At 51.2% G+C, this 24,480-nt stretch overlaps 2 protein-coding genes and 1 pseudogene across 4 annotated transcripts in view; 2 read left to right on the top strand and 1 right to left on the bottom strand.

Moving 5' to 3' along the window:
* Nucleotides 1-24,480, top strand: part of LOC119849409 (zinc finger protein 436-like) — a 66,950-nt gene that overhangs the window by 36,898 nt on the left and 5,572 nt on the right. The window contains exon 2 of one of the 2 annotated variants that reach the window (XM_043503864.1): nucleotides 22,842-22,968. In XM_043503864.1, the coding sequence (XP_043359799.1) occupies nucleotides 22,842-22,968 (127 nt within the window). Of the gene's footprint in view, nucleotides 1-21,870; nucleotides 22,654-22,841; nucleotides 22,969-24,480 lie in introns of those variants that run through there. The other variant, XM_043503865.1, reaches the window with a different exon arrangement.
* Nucleotides 252-12,191, bottom strand: LOC119849259 (zinc finger protein 251-like). 2 transcript variants are annotated; one of them, XM_043503885.1, is made up of 5 exons: nucleotides 12,091-12,191; nucleotides 7,517-7,605; nucleotides 5,254-5,380; nucleotides 2,520-2,633; nucleotides 252-2,189 (listed from the first exon to the last, which is right to left on the bottom strand). In XM_043503885.1, the coding sequence occupies exons 2-5, from the start codon at nucleotides 7,586-7,588 to the stop codon at nucleotides 1,606-1,608; spliced, it is 897 nt and encodes a 298-aa protein (XP_043359820.1). In that variant the 5' UTR covers nucleotides 7,589-7,605; nucleotides 12,091-12,191; the 3' UTR covers nucleotides 252-1,605. The 2 variants fall into 2 exon arrangements, with proteins under 2 accessions (XP_043359820.1, XP_043359821.1); XM_043503886.1 differs by having other exon boundaries at nucleotides 252-2,186.
* LOC119849450 lies at nucleotides 345-479 on the top strand (annotated as a pseudogene).

Here is a 24,480-nt window from a genome sequence, read left to right as displayed (position 1 = left end):
ATGACCCATCCACTCCCAGTCTTTATTCAAGCCTAATTTAATGGTGTCCAGTTTGCAAATTAATTCCAATTCAGCAGTTTCTCGTTGGAGTCTGTTTTTGAAGTTTTTTTTGTTGTAGTATTGCCACTTTTAGGTCCGTAATAGCTCACCTTAACTGATCACTCTCATTAGAGTGGGTATGGCAACACCCATTGTTTCATGTTCTCTGTGTATATAAAATCTTCCTACTGTATTTTCCACTGCATGCATCTGATGAAGTGGGTTTTAGCCCACAAAAGCTTATGCTCAAATAAATGTGTTAGTCTCTAAGGTGCCACAAGTCCTCCTGTTCTTTTTGCTGATACAGACTAACATGGCTACCACTCTGAAACCTAGGCTCATCAAGGTGGTTTTCCCAGGGTGAGGTTCGTCCATTGCACAGCGGCTGTGCTGACCCCTGCGATTTCCCCAAATGCGGGAAACTCGACTGCATAATTAACACCACTGGCTGATTCTTGCAGAGATTGGGGCCTGGCCACCAGTTGCCAGGCTACAGAGCGTTGGCCAGTCTCTGCCCCAGACAGAGAGTCACACCTCCCTTCTAAAGGTCGCTGCAATGATCACACACTCTTACCCCACCACCTAAATACATAGGGATACTGAGGCACATATACACAGGAGTCAGAAAAAACATTAAGAACATTCCCACTTTGTCATATCTCTCCCCGCCTTTGAGACCAAACTGAGTGGGGTCACTTAACCGGTGACCTGGGGAAGGTCAGGCCCCCCTCTCTATGACAAAGCATCGGCTAGAACATTGGCCCTCCCCTTAACATGGGCCACCTCCCTCTCGTAATCCTGGAGGGCCAGACTCCATCTCAGCAGCTTGGCATTGGCCCCTTTCATTTGGTGCAACCACATCCGAGGCAAGTGGTCCATGTACACAGTAAAGCGCCGCCCAAATAGATAACGGCTGCACTTTTTTTAAGAGCCCACCCCATGGCCAGACGTTCCTACTCTCTGTCACAGTACGGCTCCATCATGGTGAGGTGGTCCACTCAGAGGCTGTGAGCCCAGCTGGACCGTTTTACTACATAGTTCTCCTCATTTAACTGTTTGACGACCTTAAAGGGCCCGTCCCAGGCCGCTTGTAGCTTATTCTTCCCAGAGGAGAATTAGGGGTTTGTGGGGCCCTGGGCCAGAGCAAGTGGGGGCCTTTCCCCACCCCTTCTGCCTGCAGTCCCCCCCTCTTTCCATCCCCCAGTGCTCCTGCCAGGGAAATGGAGTTGGGGCACAGGGGCTTGCCCTGCCCCATCCCCACCCACCCGGTTCTCCTGTGCCTTGCAGCGGTTGGGGCCTGGCTATCAGTTGCCAGGCTACAGAGCGCTGGCCGTTCTCTGTCCCAGGCAGCCAGTCACACCTGCCCTCTGGGGTCGCTGCCATGATCATACATTCTTACACCGCCACCCAAATACTTGAGTGACGCATAGGGGAAACTGAGGCACACACACAGTAGTCTGAGAAAACATTAAGAACATTCCCAATGTGTCACAGCATGTACTGGGACGAGTATGGGCATCTTGCTGGGACCAGTATTGGGGTCTAACTGTTACCAGTCTGGGGGTCTTACTGGGACCAATAGAGGGGTCTTACTGGGACCAGCCCTGGGACCAGCACTGGGACCAGCACTGGGGTATATACTGGGACCAGTATGTGACTAATAATGTTTGAGTTCTGGCTGAAGCTTTTCTTGCACTCACAGCATTCATAGGGTCTCTTCCATGTGTGGATTATTTTATGTCTAATGAGGTGTGGGCGCCGCACGAAGGTTTTCCCGCACTCACGGCACTTATAGGGTCGCTCTCTGGTGTGGATTTTCTGATGTCTAATAAGGGTCGAATGTCTACGGAAGTTTTTCCCACACTCAGCGCAGGTGTTTCTCTCGCCGGTGTGGATTCTGTGCTGGCCTGCGGTTCCCTTGAGGTCTTTGTGAATTGCCCGACAATTAACGGATTTACCCGCTTTCTCCCCTGGCTGCTCTAGCTGCTGCCTTGCTGGCCTGGGCTGACTCTCACAAGATTGACCTTGCTCAAGACCTCTGGGCACATTCCCTTTGGCTCGTTGCAATACCATCCTGTGTGGTTCCACTTGCTCAGCATCCGTCTGCTGAAGATTCTGCTTCCCGTTCTCACTCACCGTCCGACCACCTGCTGGGATAGAGAGAGAAACCTCAGGAACAGGAACAGAAAATGGGAGAGGAAAACAGAGTAAGTGTTGTGGAGATGGGGAAAAAAATCAGGAAATGAATCCCCCAAACTTTCCTCCATAGGGGAGAGAAAAGGGATCAATTCTGCTCCCACATCCTATCCAAACACTCAGGATGACAGGGAGGGAGATACTGCCAGGTGTCAGTCAGGATGGGCAGGAAGCTCATGAGCGATGTCTGCCCTGAGGATATGACACATGCTGGGGACAATCCTGAACTGAGAGAGATTACAAGGTCTTTGTAGGGAATCTCAGAAGATTTAATTGTTCCTCACCTGGGCAGGCACCTCTCAGGATCCTTTGGGTTTCTGAGTTCTGGATATCTAGGACCCAGGGCTCTTCCCCTTGTTCCAGCTGGGAAATCACATCAGGTTTGGAAACTGGAAACCCTGCTCAGGGGGAAAGAAAACAAGGGACATCAGGTGAATTCATGGGACACTTGTGAGAAAAAATATTATTTTAACCCCCGCCCATTTTAAAGCAGTAAAAAGGTTGCACAAAGGTGCTGGACACTCTGCTTTTGGGGGATTTAACCATCCCCACCTCTCCTGTGACCACACAGGGCCAGACACTCATCCAACTCCTAAAACACAGCAAAGGTAATTCCATGTCCCAGACAGTGATGACTCCAGACTGTGGGCAAGTCCCCCCTAGAAAGGCTTTTTTCTGACAGAGAGAGGACCAATGACTAGGAGAGCTGGAACTGGTGAGCATTGGCTGGTGGGGTTCAGCACAGTAAGGAAGAAGAGGGAGCGCAGAGGCCCCAGATTACAGTATGTCAGAGATATTGTATGTCAGGAAAGCTCATTCTGAGGAAATAGTGACTCTAGTAAGTCAGGAGAAATGGAAGGGAGTATAAATATCCCCCAATGTGTGGATAACGCCAGTGAATTAGATTCTATATTTTAGGAGCAACAGACTCTCATTCCTCTGGAAAAGGAGAAAGCGAGAAAGAAGAATCAGGCCCTGCAACTTCAGGAGGGAGCAACTCAGAGATCCCAGGAACCTGCAGGGAAGACAGATTGTGGTTGCTGCAGATGGAGAGTGGGTGAAGTGAGACCCTTTCAGTCCCCTGAAGTTTCCCTACCAACCGAGGACATCACTAGAAAGCACACGTTTGTGGCAGGGATGGAGTGTATTGTCTTTGCGAGGAACACGAGATTTCAACAAATGTGGCTGGGTCACAGGGCATAGGGAAGAGATGTGTGTGTGTGGTAGGGGGAGGCATCGAGCCGTAGAGCGAGGAGAAGAGAACATAACATTTGAAAAAAGCACGTACACCAAAGTGAACCTGGACTGTTGTAAGAAGGGGCTGCAGGCTCTCTATCAATGTGGCCTGGGCAGGGATTCTGTGTTTATGGTCTGGGATCCCCCATAGCTCCGCATCCCCAAACCTCACCTCCCCTATGTCCCACTGACCCCCGCCACAAACTTCCCAGGTCTCCCTTGGTCCAATTTCCCCAACCCCCCACTGAGACAGAGTTGGAGCTGCTCCGTAATGTTGATGAATACTGTATGTTGACCTGGATATTAGTATATTAATTGTGTGAATAATTCGGTTTAGGAAAAACTAGCAGAAAGGGAAGGTGAATGGCTCACGCTGAGACACACTGTGGTGGTCCCTTGTTAAGTGACAGTGCCCGGAAAGAGCTGGAAGGAGACAGATGTGCAGCTATGATACCAGGTCCCCTTCTTCCCACCAATCTCAGCCCTCCCACCTCCTGAGACTCCTTGTGTTCCTTCCTTCCTTCCCGTTACCCACAGCCCTGCCAACTCTTGTCCCAAACCTCCCTCTGCCGGGCCACGCAGACTCAGTGCCCAGACGCTTCCCATTATTACTGACTATCAATTTCTCTTCCAGTAGCTCCTTGTAGTCCCAGCTGTGGATCAGGGCCCCAGGGTGCCAGACATTTTACAAACATAGAGCACAAAGACACTCCCTGCCCGCAAAGGCTGACAATCTGAGAATGAGACGAGGGATAGGTGGGTATGGACAGATGAGGGAGTGCAAGAAAACACTGGGACAATGTTGGTCACCATGACGGGCAGTGGTCTTGGCATGCCAATAGTCTAGCCATTGTTATGTTTTTGTGGGCAGCATGGAGAAGAAGAGTGTTAAGGAGGGATGGGAAGGAGGAGACTGAAGTAGTTTGGGGGATGTGCATGGGCAGCTCCACCCAAAGCACAAGGAGCAACAGGGGAGAAGGCATGAAGGGAATTGTTTGAAAAGGTAAAGAGTGGGTGATGGAGGCTGGCATCATGGGCTGTCTGGAGGTGGGAGTCAGAACAAGAGAGGACAGGTCAGGTGGAGATAGGCTGTGAAGGGCCTGGACAGTACAGATAAGCAGCTTGTTTGATGTGCCAGAGACTCAGAGAGCCAGTGGAGGGATTCAAAGAGAGGGCTCTGTGCTGGATTGATAGGGGCGTTAGATGCCTCATCTCTTCGGCTCGCCCCCGTTGGGGTATGTAAGGGTTAAGTAAAGAGCTGGGTATACCGCTGTCATGGTCTTAGGGAGTAAGGCACCGGCACAGACACGGACCCATTGATAGCTAAAGAGCCACCCTGCCTCCTGTCACTGCTGAGTGTTGCAGGTTGTGCCCGTGATGGTCTCACTTCGGGCACGGTCAGCCGTCTGGTGGGACACACGCTAGGGGTCTCCAGGGCTCAGGGAGCGGTGGTGAAGGAATGACTCAGAAGGAAGGTGAAGGGAGGGTAACATTTTGCATGTCTGTGGCAGTGTGCGTGGAACAGGCTCAGTGTTAGAGCAAAGGCAGCTTCTGCTCCCCACGTCAGACGTGAGCCAAGGTATGAGACTTTGTGCTATTCTGCTCCTGGGCTCTGTTCCCAGTGTTCTGGGGCAGGGCAGGGCACAGTGCTGGGGTGCGTCTCACTGGCATGTCGGGGTGACGCTGAGACAGGGCAGAGTAGAGGGGGTGCATTGTGGGGGTGACGTGAACCTTAACTCTTCATTTCCACCTTCCAAGAACCGCGGGGACGGGAATCCTTACCCAGCGAGGTCACAGTCTCATAATTCTCCTGCATGACGTGTCTGTAGAGGGCTCTCTGAGCGGGGTCCAGCAGAGCCCCCTCTTCCCTGGTGAAATACACAGCCACCTCCTCGAAGGTCACCGGCCCCTGAAAGAGCAAGAGCCCCCCACTCAGTACCTGCTGCCCCAGTGACAACCCCACTATTCACCGGGGAGCAGGGCCAACTCAATGCAAACTCTGGGAGGTTCACAGTCAGCAAAGTCCCACCCCCACCCTGCTCAGAGCAGCCAGGAGGCATCAGGGTAAGGGGAGAAAGAGAGAGACCCTCACCCCTCCTAGCAGAGAGAGAGAAATAGGATGTGACAAAGTGGGGGTTTATTCATCTGGTTACGTTGCATGAGAGTCTTACTGTCCTATACTAATACTCTGCGTTCCTCAGTTTCCCTTGTGTATTGCACCAATACTTCGGTGGTGGGAATTGGGTGTGTGGTTTTTGCTGAGGCCCTCAGGGCTGGTGAGTTTGCCCAGCTCGGTGCCCTTCACAACCTGAGACCCAGGACAGGGATGTGACCAGGTGACACCTTTTGCCCTGGGAAGTGAGACAAAGAGAAGGAGAAGGGGCATGAAAGGGGTGTTGAAGGTCGGGTCCCTGGAAGCGAGCAGTCTGTGTGCGGGGACTGGAAGAGGGGGAGTCCAGGGCATCTGGCCCAGGACTCCTAAGATGGACTTGGCTGAAAGTCACTGATCTCTGTGCTAACAAGCTCTGTTCTACGCTGTGTTCCTGTCGCCTAATAAACCTTCTGTTTTCCCGGCTGGCTGAGAGTCACTCTAACTGCGGAGTTGGAGGGCAGGACCCTCTGGCTTCCCCACGGCCCAGCCTGGGTGGACTCATTGTGGGAAGCACACGGTGGAGCAGGGGAGGCTGAAGGCTCTGAGGTCAGACCCAGGAAGGTGGAAGCTTCTTGCCCTGAAGACAGGCTGCTCCGAGAGAGGAGGCTCCCCCAGAGTCCTGGCAGGCTCCGGGAGGAGGTTTGGCTGTGGGAGGGGGCTCAGAGCTGGCATAGGGGTGCAGGAGCGGGTATGGGGTGCAGGCTCCAGGAGGAAGTTTGGGTGTGGGATGGGGTTCTGAGCTTGGGCAGGGGGTTCGGGTGCAGGAGGGGATGCGGGCTCCAAGAGGGAGTTAGGGTGTGGGAGGGGGCTCCAGGCTGGGGCAGAGGGGAGCAGGCTCTGGGTGGCACTTACCTCAGGGGGCTCCCCAGAGGTGGCGACACATCCCTTGGTTCCTAGGCGGAGGTGCAGCCAGGTGGCTCTGCACAGTGTGCACTGCTTCCACCCACAGGCGATTCCCGGCCAATGGGAACTGTGGAGCCGGCGCACAGGGTGGGGTCAGTGCGCGAAGCCTCCCTGTCCACCTTGCCCCTCAGAGCCGCAGGGACATGTCACCGCTTCCGGGAGTTGTGCAGAGCCAGGTAGGGAGCCTGCCAGCCCCGCCAACCTGACTAACGGCCCAGTCAGAGCCGCCTGGGTCTCTTTTCAACCAGATGTTCGGGTTGAAAACAGGACACCTGGCAACCCTAATGGGTTGTACAGCTTTTCTGGGGAAACTTCCCCCTTCCTCCCAGCCAGCCTGAGTTAGCCCTCCAGCTCCCTGAGCTGTGTCCTCAAGCCAGGGGGTCAGGGTTTGGGGGTTTTATTACCTGCTGCCTATTAAATCTGTGGACAGACTTGCCACGTGCTCCCCTGTGTGAGTCGCTCGAGCTGTCAGCCAAGTTGCTAACTGCTGCTCAGAAGGTACCGTCGTCACTGGCCGTCAAGGCTCCTAGGAAGTCCGCGTACCAACGGGACTTGCATTTGCTACGTCAGGACACATGACTGGAGAAATTCGTGGGGATTATCGGGTGTGGGCAGCAGTGACCCTGACTATAGGGTTTTACCCTGATACGTGCTATTTACCTCCTGGTTAATAAAACTGCGTTAAATACACAGGGACTCCTTTACACTCTGGCTACTGGCTGGGGAGCTGGTAATTTTTCCCAATCTTTTCTGGAGGGGGTTGTTTCCTGTGCCACAAATTTGGCAACTTCCACCCCCCCAAACCTCATGGATCTGTTCCTGGAATCACAGGCCCGGGTGAAACAAGTCCTTGCAGGTGTGTCTCACCCTGGCCCCCTCCTTTTATCCACCCTGGGTGTTTCCTGCCCTCTCCCATCTCCACACCAAACTCCCCACAAGTTCCTCCCTCCTGGGTAGTTGCTGCTCCTCTCTCTTGACCAGGATCCCTACCTGAGCTGGCTCCATTGCCCCTGTTTCCGTTCCCCGTCCCAGGGGAGGCCGGGAGGAGCTGGAGCAAGCCATGGCCAGGGCTCTGCAACCTGGGAGGGGGGAAAGGGGAGGCATTCAGAGTAGGGTTGAGTTCAGGTCACAGCAGAGGTTCCCCCAGGGGCTTTTCCCTGCAGACAAACCTTGTAGTTTGTGCCAGGCTGAGAAAATGCTTGGTCCTGTTTTTATTGCACAACTCCAGCCCCTCCCACCAACACTAAACCTACAGAGATTTTTAAACTCTCCCAGTAATACTGACTCTGGACCAAATGGTAGAACAGAGCAGAACCAAAGGAATCATTTGGGGGGATTTCCCCAGACCTGGCCCCTCCCTACCCATCACCCATCCAAGGCTTAATTTGTCCCCGGGGTTGCCAGGGCTGAGTAAACTTGCTGTGAAAAGTGATACTTGTATGTTGGTTAATATCACTTTTGACAGCCTCCCAGCTAGCTAACAAGTCGGCTGCTGTGAAGGGTGATATTAACCAACGGACAAATATCACTTTTCACAGATGCAGATTGACTAGCTAGCCAGACTAAAAAAAAAAAAATGTAACCAAAAAAATCAAAAGAAACAACAAAAAAAAGACAAGAACATACAAAGCACCTTATCTGTGTTTCTAGTCTGCTTGGGTCCAGTAAAGAATACAGACAACTATATATTATTTTTTATTATTGAATCTACAAAAAAGCCCCAGCCTAAATAAATTGCTATGATTTGGACATGGACATGTGCATATTTATTTGGTTTTTTTCCCCCTCTAAAGTTAATTAAGTATTTTCAGGAAAAATTGCTATGCAAGAATTGGTGGCCGCATTCTGTGGCCACCAAAACATTTGTTGTATGAATCCCTGGAGGGTGACCAGATGTCCCATTTTGGCCTCGGGTGTCTTGACTTTTTTTGGCAAAAGTAGGCATTTGAGCAAACAGGACAAATGCCAAGTTTTGCCCAAAAAAGCCTGGGGGGGGGGAAGGGTGAGCAGCGGGGTTTAGGGGGGCTTGGGCCAGTTCCACACGGAGGGGGAGGGGAAACATGCCAGGGCCACTGGGCATGGGTCCCATGGACACCTCTGGTAATCCACCCCTGTTTTGGAGCTCTGCCCAGAGGAGCAGGCCTTTGCCTGCTTATCACCTGTTCCACGAGGCCGAGATCAAAGGCCCCAGCTGAGTATAGAAAAGACTGAACTGTTTGCGGCTGCTCTGGTTATGAGCTAAGGCTGTTCTCAACTGGTAACCACAAACCTTGGTGGGGTTTGAAGGGCTGACTCCTGCTAGGCCCTGGGGGAGCATTGTGTGTGTGTGTGTTGGCGGGGAGAGGAGCTCTGGTAAGCTTTTTAGCAGGCCTGTAGGTTCTTTTACTGTTTAAATGTTTTCACCTTAAGAACAAGTGTTTGCTCAGAAAGCTTTGTGTGGCACTATATAACTGCAGACCGTGATGCTGTTCACAGCAGCTGGAGAAAAAGCCGGGTACAGACACTGGTCTGTTCGGACAGTCTGGCTTGCTGGGAATATCACTATATAGGCAGGGCCGATCCGGAGGGAGAAAGCAGCGGGTCTCTGTCCAAGTGAGGTGACAGCAAGGAGCCAGAAGCCTAAGCATGGGCCCTTGCTGGCCCGAGGAGGGGGACCACAGGTGCAGTTCCCTGAGCTGTGACACAGATTTGATACCAGTACCTGCACCCCTGCCAGCCATTCACACAGGCAGAGGGAGCCCTGGGCGATGCTTTCACAGGACAATGGAGGGCACGGAGGAGCCACAACGGTTAAGAAATTTCCATGCCCTGTCACTGGCCAATAACGGCCACTGACCCACCCCAGAGGGGGCTGCATCTCAGGGCTGGAGGAAGGAACCCTTCATGGAGACCATTTGTCATGGGGTTTGGGGATACTCTGGTCAGAGTCACTGAGCCATAGTCATACGGTTTAAGGCCAGAAGGGACCACCTGGTCTTCTGGCCTGACCTCCTGTATATCACAGACCACCAGCAACACCCAGCATCGCACACTAAACCCAACAACTGACCTGAGACCAAAGTCTCACAGCCCACAGGAACCTAAACGATTCTGTGCTGCAGGGAGAATGAGGAGGGACTGTGGGGTGCTGATGGCCCCTGGCACGGCAGGGAAATGAGTGAGTGAGATACACCCCATTAATCGTGGTGAGTGACCCACACATGGCAGAGCAAGGCCAGACCCCCCCATGGTCACTGCCAGTCTGATGTGGGGGGAAATTCCCTCCAGACCCCACACACAGCGAACGTGCCAGCCATGCACCCGCGAGAGGGAATGTTTGGTGTCACCCCAGAGCCCTGACCCCACCGCACCCCGTGTCCCGTCTCCAGCCATGGCCGTCTCCGATGCTTCAGAGGAAGGAGACAAAAAGCCCAAATCTATTTGGGCAGGGAGGCAATCCCTTCTTCACACCTGCAGGGCCCGGCTGAAGTCCTGAAGTTGGAGCTTTGGGGAACGTAACTCCGAAATCTGTCCAGCTCTCACTTAGAAGTAGTTACTTGGTCTGCCGCCCTGCCCCAAGGGGAGTGACCCTCTCCTCCTGCCCCATAGGGGGGAAAAGGAAAGGGTCCAGCCAGCTGTCCGGTTAGCAGCTGGGAGACACTGTTCCCCCAAATATGGTTAGGCCTCTGGCCTCTAGTTTTGAGGTCTACTAAATATACGACAAGTCATTCTAATCAGCCAACATTTTAATGGAGACAAAAGGGGACATAAATGAGTGTCAAACAAGAGAGCACAGCTGATCACTGGGGAATCCAGCCCCCTGCCACCTCTCCTGTGGAGAATGACTCAGGGTGACAGATTTCCTCCCAAAAGGGGAAAGAGCTGCCATTAAAGGACATGTGGGGAGGGGGGGGGGGAAACAACTCCAAACCTGGGCAGATTTTTAACTGATCCTTGATCATTACATCGAAAATAGCAAAACCTGCGGTTTGATATCAGTGGTTACTAATGAAAGGAAAAGGTGGAAATTAAGGAATTTTGGATCAATTTTCACTAATGAGAGAGGAAATTGGGATAGTGTCAGGGATTTTATATCAATAATTGACAATCAGTGGAGGTAAAACGTGAGCTAATTTATTATCAATCTTTTATAAAGAGAAAGAGAGGGGAACGTTACCAAGGACTCTGAGTAGCAGCCGTGTTAGTCTGTATTCGCAAAAAGAAAAGGAGGACTTGTGGCACCTTAGAGACTAACAAATTTATTTGGGCATAAGCTTTCGTGGGCTAAAACCCACTGCATCAGATTTTTCCACTGCATGCATCTGATGAAGTTGGTTTTAGCCCACAACAGCTTACGTCCAAATAAATTTGTTAGTCTCTAAGGTGACACAAATTGTCCTCGTTGGTTTTGCTGGTACAGACTAACACGGCTACCCCTCTGAAACATATCAGTAACTGCTGCTGCTCGCCACTTCTGTCAGATCGCAGCATCCCCAATGGTCTGCATTCCCCTTTGGGGAATGACTCAGGGCCCCGATTTCCCACGGAAAGAAGGAGAATTTTTCTGCAGCTAGAATGGGCAGGGAAACACCCCAGATCTGACAAGAGTTGAAATTGACATTGGAGAAGCAGAGAGAGAAAATGAGGCAAAATCTTCCACAGGGAGCAGAGAAAGAGCCAATAATTGGAAAGAAGGGGGGGGGGAGATCCATGTGCATTTTATAGCCCTATGTGACAGAGAGAAATGGGGGAAGATGTGGGGAGAATTTTATCAATATTGGAGAGAGAAACAGCAAAACCATTCCCTTCCTTGTCAAATTCAGAGGTGATTTCATCACCACCCCCCTTCCTGCTGCTTTGGGAACCTCTCTCTTCTCCTCTCCCTGCAATTTCCTGACTCCGTGGAGACGGTTTCAATCTACCACATTTCACTCTGTCTCTTCCCTCCCTTTCTTCTTGCACACCCCTTCCCTCCCGGACACCTTCAGGCCCCCAGAGGGGAAACCCCAGCAGGGACGGGTCTGCCCACCAGCCCCACAAACGCCCCCCCCCACACACACGCCTATGTTGCTTCTGGAGCAGATCCTGGCACCAGCATGAAACCCAGCTCCCATTCCCCCTGCAGACGCAGGCAGGCGCCGGGAGCAGATTCCCAGGGGCTGTCAGATCTGAGGCCCCCCCAAGTAACACTTGACAAAGCCCTGGCTGGGATGATTTAGTTGGGGATTGGTCCTGCTTTGAGCAGGAGTGTTGGACTAGATACCCCTCTTCCAACCCTAATCTTCTAGGCGTCTATGAGAGCCACCAATTCCTGCACTTTCCCCGAGGTCTCTCCGTCAGCTGGAATCACCAGCTGCCCTAGGGGGGCTCATCCTAGCCAGAGAAATTCCCCACCCCAGCTGGGCCCAGGGGAAGTCTCTCCCCAGCTCGGACGTGGTGAGGGAAGCAGCAGGGGCTTGGACATTACTCTAGGACGTGCACAGGGTCCAATCTCTGTTCTCCGGATCCCTGCCTCCCCCTCCCCGCAGCCCCCCACTCTCAGCTGCTCCAGCCCCCCCATCTTGTGGCCCCCCCCCAATACCTACAGCGACGGCAGCACGCACTGGGACAGGGACTTTCTCTGCTCGGTCTCAGCAGCCAGGCCCGGGCTGGTCTGCGAAGGGTGAGCTCCCAGGGGGAAATGAGTCACTTCCTCACAGAAGCTCATGTCCTGGTTGCTGACTCCCCCCTTGCCCAGAGAGCACATCCCTGGTCTCAGATCCCCTCTCCCGCCAGCCCCCTATAGTCACACACCCCATCTCAGGCCCCTGCCCCCCCCCCATCAGATTTCAGATTTGGGAGGGGGTTAACTTTAATTGTGATTCCAGGGGCTACTTAAGCACCTGAAAACTCTTCGGTTTTTCTTCCAGATAATAGGGGAGGGGGGTCAACCAAAAATTATAACTCAAAGGAGGGAGCTCAGCTCAAAAATGTGCAAAACCACTCAGGGTGCAGGGAGATTGTAGTTCAGGGGGCAGGGAGGGGGATAGCTCAGGGGGCTGGGTGCGGGTGGGGGGTGGCTCAGGGTGCAGGGAAGGGGTAGCTAGGGGCTGTGGATGGCTGCAGAGGGCAGCGGGGGTGGGGTGGGAGGAGCAGCATCTTTCCTCCTGCTTCAAAAATCACTCAAAGATGGTATGAAATTCAGGGGGAAAAGCCCCCTGCCTTCCCTAAATGAATGGGATGGCCCATTTCCAACAGTTGATAAGAAGGTGTGAGAGGTTTCAGAGTAGCAGCCGTGTTAGTCTGTATTCGCAAAAAAGAAAAGGAGGACTTGTGGCACCTTAGAGACTAACAAATAAATTTGTTAGTCTAAGGTGCCACAAGTACTCCTTTTTTAAGAAGGCGTGAGTAACAGTAGGGGGGAAATTAGCACGGGGAAATAGTTTTACTTTGTATAATGACCCATCCTACTGTTACTCACACCTTCTTGTCAATTGTTGGAAATGGGCCATCCTGATTATCACTACAAATGTTTTCTTTCCTCCTGCTAATAATAGCCAACCTTAACTGATCACTCTCGTTACAGTTGGTTTGGCAACACCCATTGTTTCATGTTCTCTGTGTGTATATGTCTATCTTCCTACTGTATTTTCCACTCCATGCTTCTGATGAAGTGGGTTTCAGCCCACAAAAGCTTATGCTCAAATAAATTTGTTTAGTCTCTAAGGTGCCACAAGGACTCCTCGCTCTTTCTCCCAGAGCTGTCAATGGTCCCTTGCATGTGGGGAGCAGATGATGTGGGTATCCTGCACCCCCACATCTGACCTGCCCAGTACGGACCAGCTGGGAACAGAGAAATTGCAGAAGGTGGCAAGTGGTGCGCAAGCGTTCACTTTTTCCCATGGCCCCTCTGCCGTTCTTTGCTCACTCCTGGGTTAAGGGGCCTGGGCTGGGGTTGGGGGGGGGTCGAGGCTGGATTTGCGGGAGACACATTTAGGATGCATTTCCTAAAAGGACAAGTGGGGAGATGCCGTACAAGGAGAAGCCTCCCAAGAGCTGCCCGGGGACTGGAGTCCACTTCTGGTGAGCATGACCGTGAACCTCTCCCAGCAACGGGGATATAACCTCCTATTCTGTGAGGGGAGTGGGGTCTAGTGGTTGGAGCTGGGGGGAAATGGAAATTGGGACTCCGGGGTTGTATCTTGTCTTGTGGGAGGAAAGTGGCACATAGCGGCTAGAACATAGTGGGGTGAGGGAAGGGCTGGGAGCCAGGACTCCTGGGTCTCTCCTGGCTCCGGGAGGGAAGTGGGATCTAAGGGGTTACAGGAGGTTTGCACTGGGAATCAGATGGACACCACGGTTCCCTAAGGCCCCATATCACATCCCCTGGGGAGCAGGGCTGAGCTGCTCACAGGGTCTGGAGGCCGAGCTGAGTTCTCTTCTCCACCCTCAGGATGTTGCGAAAGGGAAACAGAAGAAGGTGGGAGCTTTGCCAGGCCCCATGGTTTGGCTGGCGTGTAACAAAGCCCAGCTACCCCCACCCCCCACCCCGCTGCAGAAAGGCAGGGGGACTGCACGGAGGGCAGGGGGGTCTGAGCTGCAGTTCTACACCAGGAAGTGGGGTGAATCAAAGGGCCTGGGAGTCAGGACTCCTGGGTTCTGTCCCTGGCTGCGGGAGGGATGCAGAGTCAGAACAGGGGGAAAATGGGCGTCAAAGAGACAATAAAACCACTTTTCAGAGGACACGTGCCCTGAAGAATCATAGTCTTGGTCAGCCCCTAGTTCTGGTATTATAGAAAGAGCCTGGAGCAAGGTCTGAGGCCTGAACCCAGAGGCTGTGAACCAAAATTAGGCCATGTGTAAAATCAGATGTTTACAAATTTACTATCCAGTACGTGAACTTGGCAAAGTTGTGGCTAGTGTCCTAGGCACTAGAGATGTATGTAAATATATTCCAGCTAGTAAAGATAATCCCAGTCTACATCATAAAATGGTTTGACAAAACAGTGCCTAGGGATGTTTTGTCAAAGATATTAGGCACAAGGCGAGGTGACAAATGGATGTAATGAAATGGGAAGGATAGCTCAATGGTTTGAGCATTGCCCTGCTAAACCCAGGGTGGTGAGTTCAATCCCTGAGGGGGCCATTTAGGGATCTGGGGCAAAAATTGGAGATTGGCCCTGCTTTGAGCAGGGGGCTGGACTAGATGACCTCCTGAGGTCCCTTCTAACCCTGATCTTCTATTCTACGTTTACAGCAGTAAGCATATCATACAGACATTTTAGGGGAGGGATAGCTTGGTGGTTTGAGCATTGGCCTGCTAAACCCAGGGTTATGAGTTCAATCCTTGAGGGGGCCATTTAGGGATGTGGGGCAAAAATTTGGGATTGGTCCTGCTTTGAGCAGGGGGCTGGACTAGATGCCTCCTGAGGGCCCTTCCAACCCTGATATTCTATGTAGATAAGGAGGAACGTAAGTTGTATATTCCAGTTACTTGTCTCAGCCTATAAATGTCTGGGTACCTCGCCTTTGCCCTTTGTCCAGCCTACGGGACCGTGGAAAATCCCACCGCTGACTGAGCTGAGGCCATTGTCACGAGCATACATGTGTTACTGTCACTGCAGACATTGATCCAGGGAGCTAATACGGTACTTCATTGACAATCAGCCTGGCCAAGCATAACACGGAGGTCTGCTGAATGAACGTGCTACATGACCTACTAATAACATCGGCGCTCCAAGGACAGAAGCTCTGAGCGGCTCTACCAAGGTACTGACATTCCAGCCTCCAGCACTTAACACCACTGGGTCGGACTCTCGAGGTCTGCTGAACAGCACACTCCAAAAACACACACACACACACGCCAACTGACCACACTGATTCCCCAACCACGGATCCGGTAAGTGGTGAGCTGTCTTGTGTGGGAATCGCAATCTAACATGACAGAAAACTCTGAGCTAGGAACCCCCTTTTCCCCTCCCTTCAAATCCCCACAAAGTTTGGGTAACAAGTAAAAGTGGAGTGGTAAAAAACTCAGTGGGGAAACACGGATGGGAATTTGTCAGGGCGAGTAACAGACACAAAGAAAAAGTTAGAAAATAACAATCGAGGCAACACAAAAGCAACAGACACTGGGGGAACAAATTCAGGGTTAGCCAGAATACTCCTCTCAGAGCCAGGATAAAAACTGGGGATACAGGTTCCCAACAGCTTTAACCCACGGACCCTCACTCAGAGCTAATAAGATAACCTCCTGTCTCAAATATTTTTAAATACAGGTTAAGTTTTCCTGTACATCTTCTTTGAGTTGCTAAATTCGCAGCTGTTGCCTGTATAACTTGACAAAGTTAGGTTTCAGAGTAGCAGCCGTGTTAGTCTGTATTCGCAAAAAGAAAAGGAGGACTTTTGGCACCTTAGAGACTAACAAATTTATTAGAGCATAAGCTTTCGTGAGCTACAGCCCACTTCATCGGATGCATTTGGTGGAAAAAACAGAGGGGAGATTGTGTGTGTGTGTATATCAATCTCCCCTGTTTTTTCCACCAAATGCATCCGATGAAGTGGGCTGTAGCTCACGAAAGCTTATGCTCAAATAAATTTGTTAGTCTCTAAGGTGCCACAAGTCCTCCTTTTCTTTTTGACAAAGTTAATTCATTTCTCTTGGCTAAGGCCTCCCTCCCTTCCTGGTTTGCTCCCCCCCCCCCATCTGCTTTCTCTTTGTTTTAAAAGTTATAGTTATTACAGAAACCTTCACTGCTAAAAAAGAGGAAGCAACTGAAAACAAAACAAAGAGAAAACAAGTTGAACACATAACTGTAAATAAGTCCAGTGAATAGATTATGTGACCCCTGCTTCAGGGATGCAACAGCTGGAAATACTTACAGGGACTCCTCACTTAATGGCCTCCGGGTTCAGGTTGTCTCCTTGCTGATCAATTAGGGAACATGCTCGTTTAAAGCTGTGCAAGGCTCCCTTCTAATGTCGTTTGCAGGAAGAGCAGCCCGTTGCAGCGAGCTTGTGGGGGCTTGGAACCAGGGTGGACTGGCAGACCCCCTATCAGCTCCCCGCTCCCCTAAGTTCCCTGTGCAAAATTAATTAGGCTACCAATTGCCAGCAGTTGAATTGTCCCTCCCCACACTGCCCTGTGCTGCTCCTGCCCTCTGCCTTGGAGCTGCTCCCCAGAGCCTCCTGCTTGCTATGCAGAAGTGGGGGCGGGGAAGAGGGGTGCTGATGGCAGGGTGTCCCCCACTCCTGCAGAGTGGGGGGTGGGATACAACAGGGCTCAAGACGGAGGGAGCTTGCTGGCAGCAGCTGCTGTCTCAACTTGCTGATCTCCTTAAAAAGGCAATGTACTTAGAGTTGCGTCATCATACTTAAAGGGGCAATACGTGTCTATCTCACACACAGGGTTTCAGAGTAGCAGCCGTGTTAGTCTGTATTCGCAAAAAGAAAAGGAGTACTTGTGGCACCTTAGAGACTAACAAATTTATTAGAGCATAAGGTTTCGTGAGCTACAGCTCACTTCATCGGATGCATTTGGTGGAAAAAAAAAACAAAAAAAACCCAAATGCATCCGATGAAGTGAGCTGTAGCTCACGAAACCTTATGCTCTAATAAATTTGTTAGTCTCTAAGGTGCCGCAAGTACTCCTTTTCTTTTTACACACAGGGTTTGTGTCTCTGTCTCCCTCTGCCATGCTGTCTTCCCCCCCCCCCATTCGTGCTGCCCTGTGGAGTGTGACACTACATTAACAACAACATGTTAACCCTTGAGGACTCAGCCGAGTGCAAATTCATCATTTAGCAGCAAGGCATTCCCTGGGAAATATCCCACCCTCTGACTTCACCACCTCAGCCAAGCTTCACAATCATCATTGCCGTGTACCAGTATTAAATTAAAACAAAGAGGAGTCCGGTGGCACCTTAAAGACTAACACATTTATTTGGGCATAAGGTTTTGTGGGTAAAAACCCCACTTCTTCAGATGCATTAAAGAAACTTAAATTGTTTAAAACTTATACTGTGTGTATGTGTATATGAAATATAGTCTTCTGTCTGGTGAAAAAAATTTACCTGGAACCTAATCTCCCCTATTTACATTCATTCTTATGGGGAAATTGGATTCGCTTAATATCGTTTCGCTTAAAGTCGCATTTTTCAGGAACAGAACTACAACGTTAAGTGAGGAGTTCCTATGCTTTCTTGAAGACGTGGTTGCCAAGCAAAAGAAGCATTAACTTTGCTTCTAATTCTAACCACTGCCTAGTATTTGAAATATGGGCTTTTCTTATTTCCATTGAATAGCATCCTTTAAATAATTGTACGTTTGTTTCGTATGTCATCTTGTGCTGTAGGTTGTGTGTGTCACATGACTCCTTCCTTTGTTTTTTATTTTGTTGTAACAAAAGCCAATTTTTAAAATATATGTGGCATTGCACTATTTTAATATTGCACCATAATACCAATTCATACTTTGTTTGGAAAATTCCAAAAGGCCTCATTTATAAATATGTGTGCATGTATTTTTGTCTCAACAAATAATGCGATTGCAAACAAAAATAATTGCCTTTTATTAATCACATTTGGGGTTTTTTAGTCACAGGGAAAACTGTAACATTAGTGCCTGGGTAATATTAGTAAAATGTCAGTTTCTTTATAAATGTGATTGCTCTTTTATTAAATATTAACATACAGTTATAAAAATGTTTGTTAAAAAAGTAACAATATATACGATGTCTGGTTATGTGGCAAAGTATTAATGCTAACCAAACAATTTCAACAGGTTTCCTTCTTTGCCTCTCAAACACAACCAAGTGTCATAAAAGTTTAATACAGTCAAAGGGTTTGCCTAGACCTGTATTAAAAATTCATTTTGCTTCAATTTAATACTTTTTTCTTTCATGTTATGCTAAGGGGACATAGTGGTTGTTAAAATTTGTGCTTTCAAAAAATGGAATTTGGTATTACCAGCAAATTAATTCTTTAAAAACTGGGGCAAAAATTCTGCTACTAACTCTTTTGTGAAGGGTTTCAGAGTAGCAGCCGTGTTAGTCGGTATCCGCAAAAAGAACAGGAGGACTTGTGGCACCTTAGAGACGAACAAATTTATTTGAGCATAAGCTTTCGTGAGCTACAGCTCACTTCATCGGATGCATAGAATGAAACATATAGTAAGAAGATATATACACACATACAGAGAAGGTGTATGTAGGTATGCCATACAAACTGTAAGAGGCGAATTAATTAAGATGAGCTATTAGCAGGGAAAAAAAACTTTTGTAGTGATAATCAAGAAGGCCACTCACTCTGCATCACTTAGTTTTCTTAACTCTGAGGGGCCTCCACTCTCCTCTGTCCCAAGGGACCTTCCACCCCACTCCTAACCTGTCTCAGACTTGTGCATGAGGGTCTTTCCACAGGGGAGGGTCATCACAGGGGGGATGGGGAAGCGGTGAGCGGCAGACGGTCCCGATATCGGGACAAAGGGCACCCTGACCAATGTAAGGTCGGGACGTGGGACAAGTCCCCTAGCTCGCGAAAGCTTATGCTCAAATAAATTTGTTAAGTCTCTAAGGTGCCACAAGTCCTCCTGTTCTTTTAGCCTGAAGCAGTTCATGGGATTCTTCCATCCTAAATGCAGGACTCTGCCCTCGTCCCTGTTGAACCTCACCAAGATTTCCTTTGGCCCAATCCTCTAATTTGTCTAGGGCCCTCTGTATCCAGCGTATCTACCCAGGAGTGAGGCAGGGGCAAAGGGAATTGGGAGCTGGGACATTCTTTGCCCCGCTAATTCCTCCTTCTGCTCCTTTCAGTCTCCCCCTTCCCTTTCTCAACCTCCCCCCTCTGCCCTTCCTCTCCCTGGCCTCCTCCCAGCCCAGGAGCCAGGCCCTGGCCAGCGGGCGTCCGTGCAGCGGCTCCGGGGCTGCCGGAGAGCCGGGGAGCCGCCGGAGAAAGCCGCTGCCGCCCGGGTTGCTTTTTGCAGACACAGGAAGGGGCTGGAGCCGCTGGGGGCTGGAGGAAGGAGCCGGGAGAACAAAGCCCAGAGCCCGGGCACGGGGGGCAGCTCCTGGCCCAGACCAGAGGTTGCTGCTGCTCCCCGGGGTCTGTGCTGGGGGGGCGCCATTAACCCCTCCCTGGCCGGGGTGGGGGGGATTTCTCCAGCTGGGACCAGCCCCTGGCCGCAGGTAATGGACAGAGACCGTGGGAAAGTGCAGGGGACGGGCAGGCAAGTGACTCTCGGCCTGTCTGGGGGTGCAGGGGCCGGGGAGGGAGGGGACAGACCGTGTGAACGGGGGGGGGGGGGGGAGAGAGCTGGCTCTGGGCAGGCCGGAGATCGCAGGGTGGGGAGGGGGGTTTCTCTCTGGTTTTGTCACTTCAGTCTCAAAGACTGATTCATTTCCCCTGAATTCTTCCCCTTTTCTCTCCAATTATAAAATACGGGGATAAAATCCATGTAGATCCCCCCCCCGTTTTTCTCTCCAATGATTGGCCTCAGATTTTACCCCATTTTCTCTCTCAATTCTCAAAGGTCAGTTTAAAATCTCCTTAGCTTTGGGATATTTCCCCACCCGTTTTACCTGCAGCCAATGGGACTCATCCCCTCGAGGGGTAGGCGGCTGTAGGGGGCACACCCTGGGAAAGCCCTGAGATGCGGCTGGCTCTGGGGTGGGGACAGGGCGGCCGGTCTCTGCCAGCAACAGGGCCTGGAAGGGGCAGAACAGTGGAAGGCAGGAGCAAGTGTCACCAGTGGAGTAACCAGTCCCAGCTGTTGCCTTCCAGTCTGCCCAGTGCAAGACCCACAAGCCACCAGCTGCCAGTCACCTGCCCATTTCCTGCTGCTGCCCCCTCCCCAGCAGCCTTCCCGATCCGTATTCCACCCTTGCTCTCTTAAAGCAGCGTCCCAAAGGGTTCCCTGCTGCCCCCATGGTGATGGTGGAGGAGGAGAACCATCACTGTCTGTGTGTTTATTGGTTTCAGAGTAGCAGCCGTGTTAGTCGCTATCCGCAAAAAGAACAGGAGGACTTGTCGCACCTTAGAGACGAACAACTTTATTTGAGCATAAGCTTTCGTGGGCTACCGCTCACTTCATCAGATGTCAGAGTAGCAGCCGTGTTAGTCTGTATTCACAAAAAAGAAAAGGAGGACTTGTGGCACCTTAGAGACTAACAAATTTATTTGAACATTCATGTACAGACTGTCTCAGTTTTCCCCTCCTCCTGTTGAATCTCCCTCTGCTCTTGGTGTTTTTCTCTTCTCTTTTCAAATACTTCATTTTTGACCCATTTTCTTTCCAATTCTTAAAGATTGATATAGCCCCCCCCTAAAATTTGTCCCATTTTCTCTCTAGTTATAGATGACTAATTGAATAGGCCCAGAGATTCTTCCCTTTCTCTTTAATTATAAAATGGTAACATAAAATATCCTCCAATTTTGTTTGTCTCAGATTCTTGACTATTGATCTAAAATCCTTCCATGTGTTGCCCCTTTTTTCGAAATATAAAATATTCATAAGAATTTCACTCACATTTTACCTCTGCCTATTATCAATTAGTGATCTAAAATCCCTCACGTTTTCTTCTCTACTTTGTGAAAATTGATGGCAAAATCCTAAAATTTCCCTCTTCTCCCGTTAATTTGTGAACACTGGTATCAAATCTCAGCTTTTGCCATTTTCTATGCAGTTATTAAATATTGGCTGAAAATCCTCCCCATGGAGGTGTTCCCCATGTGTTGCAATCCCAGCAACTTCCTCTGTTTGGAGGGAACCCGTTGCCCCAAGTCATTTTCCAGATTGGAAGTTGCAGGGGATTAGATTCCCCAGTGATCAACTTTTCCCTCTGGTTTGAGAATCAAATTTTTCTCATCCTTTATAGTAGGGGGTCTCAAACACGCAGCCCATGGGGTTATTTTCTGCGGCCCACCAGCTCCTCCCCCCCACCCCCCCAGCATTTACCTAGAGCAGCTCTGGCCCGGCACGCACTGGGGGCAGGGCAGGCTCCCTCCGGGAAGCAGCCGGGACCTGGGGGGGGTACAGGGGTCTGTGTATTGCCCTGGCCGCTCCTCCAGGTACCTCCCCCAAAGCTCCCGTTGGCCGGGAATGAGAAACCATGGCCAATGGGAGCTTCGGGGGAGGTACCTGGAGGCGCGGCCAGGGCAACACACAGACCCCTGTACCCGTCCCGTCCCCCCCCCAGGTCCTGGCCACTTCCCGGAGTGGCACGGGGGCAGGGCAGGCAGGCAGGGAGCCTGCCCTGCCCCCGGTGTGCACTGGGCCGGACCCGCCCCCCCGAAACCTTCCTGCAGCCGAACCCCCTTCCCTAAGCCCCTTCCTGCACCCCACATCCCTCCTGCACCCTGACCCCCTGCCCTGAGCCCCCTAAGTCTAAATGGTTACTTTTCCCATTTTCTGAAATCCAAAGTTGTCCCCAGTAGATTCCAAAGGCTTATTGGACATTGTGCGTTTGACCACGTTCTGGGTCGCTAACGTCACTCCCTGGCTACCCGGTCTTGTGTTCTCGATATTTCGGTGTTGTGCAGAGCAGAGTCTGGAACATCTGTCAGCAGGGGAAAAGCCTGGGGGCGGGGAATTGGGATGTGACATAAACCAAAGCCTGTTCTGAAATCTCCCCAAATGCCCTTCGTCCTCCCATGGGACAGGGAAGGCAAATGGCTGCAGTGAAGCCAGTTGAGGTATGGGATGGTCAGGGAGTTGCTGGAGGGAGAGGAGCAGTAAATACACTGGAGTTGGGAGCTTTTGAGGGTTTGGTCTGGAGATGGGCAGGTGGCAGGAAATACACAGGTTGGAGAAAGCGAGGGGGACACGGGATTATTAAGCTACTGGGACTGGGTTACCCTGGGGCTAAATTCTAAGAACGGACCCTTGGGGCCTGGGTGTGTGTGTGTGTAAATTCCCTAATTTGTGGAAAGGAAACCAACTCCTTGGACAGGGCTGGGAAAACTCCCCAGACTCCCAGTGCTGGAGCCTGACCTCACTAACCAGCGGCTGCTGTGAGATACGAAGGGGGAACCCAGCAGTGAGGCTTAGGGGAGATGCCCCATCCCTTCACAGGAAGCTGCTAGCAAAGGGAAAGTTGTTGAGAGTCCTACCGGGGGCGATTCTCATGCACCACGCCGGAGGCTCCATCTCCTGCATCACCTTTTGGCTACTAGGTATATGATGAATGTGAAGGCCCTGTCCTCTGTCTCTCCCCTCACCTTGATGCCTTCTGGCTGCTCTGAGCATGGTGTAGATGGGACTCTTCTGACTGGGAGCCTCCCAGAGTTTCCATGTGATTGGCTTCTTTCCCCCAGGAATAGTGGGGCAGCCGGTTCTGAGTGCTGGACTCTTGCTCTTTCAGGGGCCGGTGACCTTCGAGGAGGTGGCTGTGCATTTCACCAGGGAAGAGGGGGCTCTGCTGGACCCCGCTCAGAGAGCCCTCTACAGAGACGTCATGCAGGAGAACTACGAGAATGTGACCTCGCTGGGTAAGGGTTCCCGTTCCCTCGGTTCTTAGAAGGGGGAAACGAAGAGTTAAGGTTCACGTCACCCCTACAATGCAACCTCAACTCTGCCCTGTTTCAGCGACACCCCAACATGGGAGGATGTGGGGCGTGGAAGGGAGGGAGTCGGAGAGATGGGAGGGGACGGATGGGGGCAGGCTGTGGTGTGGAAGGTTTGGGACAAAAATCTTCTGTGAGCTGCGGGGGGCTGGGGGAAGCGGGATTCCTTGGAGCCGGGGCTCTAGGAAGGTGGTTTGCTATGCAGGGCTGAGAGCAATGGTAGGGTCTGGGTCAGGCCAGGTTGGTGGTGGGAGTAAAGGGAGGTGGGTGCTAGGTAGCAGGTGCTCCAGGAAGTAGGGGTGCTAGCCATGGGTGGGAGGGAAGGGGACACTTTTTGGCTGGAGCTTCTGGGAGTCAGGAACAAGGAACAGTGGGGACAGTTGGAGTGGGGGGGTTGAACATGATTGGGGGACAGGAAATCCGGGGCAAGGGGTAGCAAGACCGGCTGCAGGCAATGGGAGGGAGGGGGAGAAAACACAAGGATCAGGTGTGATCCTAGCACCCCTGTATTCATGTACACACTACTGCAGTCATGATTGTACAAAATATGCCCATGAGGTATCATGTGGAAGCTAACTACACGCTGGTTATTAATGTCACTGTAAAATGCCCGTGTTAACCTTAGACGCGACATTCTGAATTTCCTCTGTCTGCTGTCACTAGAACATGTCTAATACAAAGACAGCCTCGCCTAGGGAACGGTGACACTCAGGTGCATCCTAGACAAAGGAATGGGGGTTTGCCTCAGCTTACCTAAAGCTTCAAGCTAGACCAGCAGGGGTTCTCCTGAGCCTGAATTCACGAGACCGAGAACTAACAGGGCTCCTGCACCCAGAGAGATGCCGGGATACCTGGGAAAAGGGGAGGGAGGTTTGGGGGGTGGGGTAGAGCTGTGGGGGATCCCAGCCCATTCACACACAATTCCTGCCCAGACCCCATTGATATAGAGCCTGCTCTTCACTCTTCTTCCAGTCCAGTTTCACATTAGTTTACTTACTTTTAAAATATTCGTATTCTCACTCCTTCCTTTCCGGCACTGCTCAGTACCTCCATCCCCTACCCTCCCACCCCCCACCCCATACACACACATCTTCCCTATTCATATGGATCCCAGTTTATCATTCCTAAGTCCTTACATTCTTCCCAGTCACAAAGCGATCCCTTCCCTGTCAGAAATGTGCACTTTCTTGGAGATGTCGTAGGTCGGTAGTGAAACATCTGTTGATTCGTATGGTCTTGCTTCCCCATCCTCTTCTGCAGCAGCCACAAGCTCTCTTCCCTGCAGGCTCCTGGGATCTTTGAGTCAGCCCCCACCAAGATCGCATGGCAGAAGATGTATTTTTCACATTCTCCTGTTCCAGAGGAGCTAGTCTTTTTGCTTGTGAATTACAGCATGTAAATCCCCAGCCTTCTCCACATACCGGGGGGGGGGGGGGA

Source organism: Dermochelys coriacea, chromosome 28 (assembly GCF_009764565.3).
Source record: "Dermochelys coriacea isolate rDerCor1 chromosome 28, rDerCor1.pri.v4, whole genome shotgun sequence".
Lineage (NCBI taxonomy): Eukaryota > Metazoa > Chordata > Testudines > Dermochelyidae > Dermochelys > Dermochelys coriacea.
The sequence above is the reverse complement of the archived record's forward strand: the minus strand, read 5'-3'. Positions and strand labels throughout refer to the sequence as shown.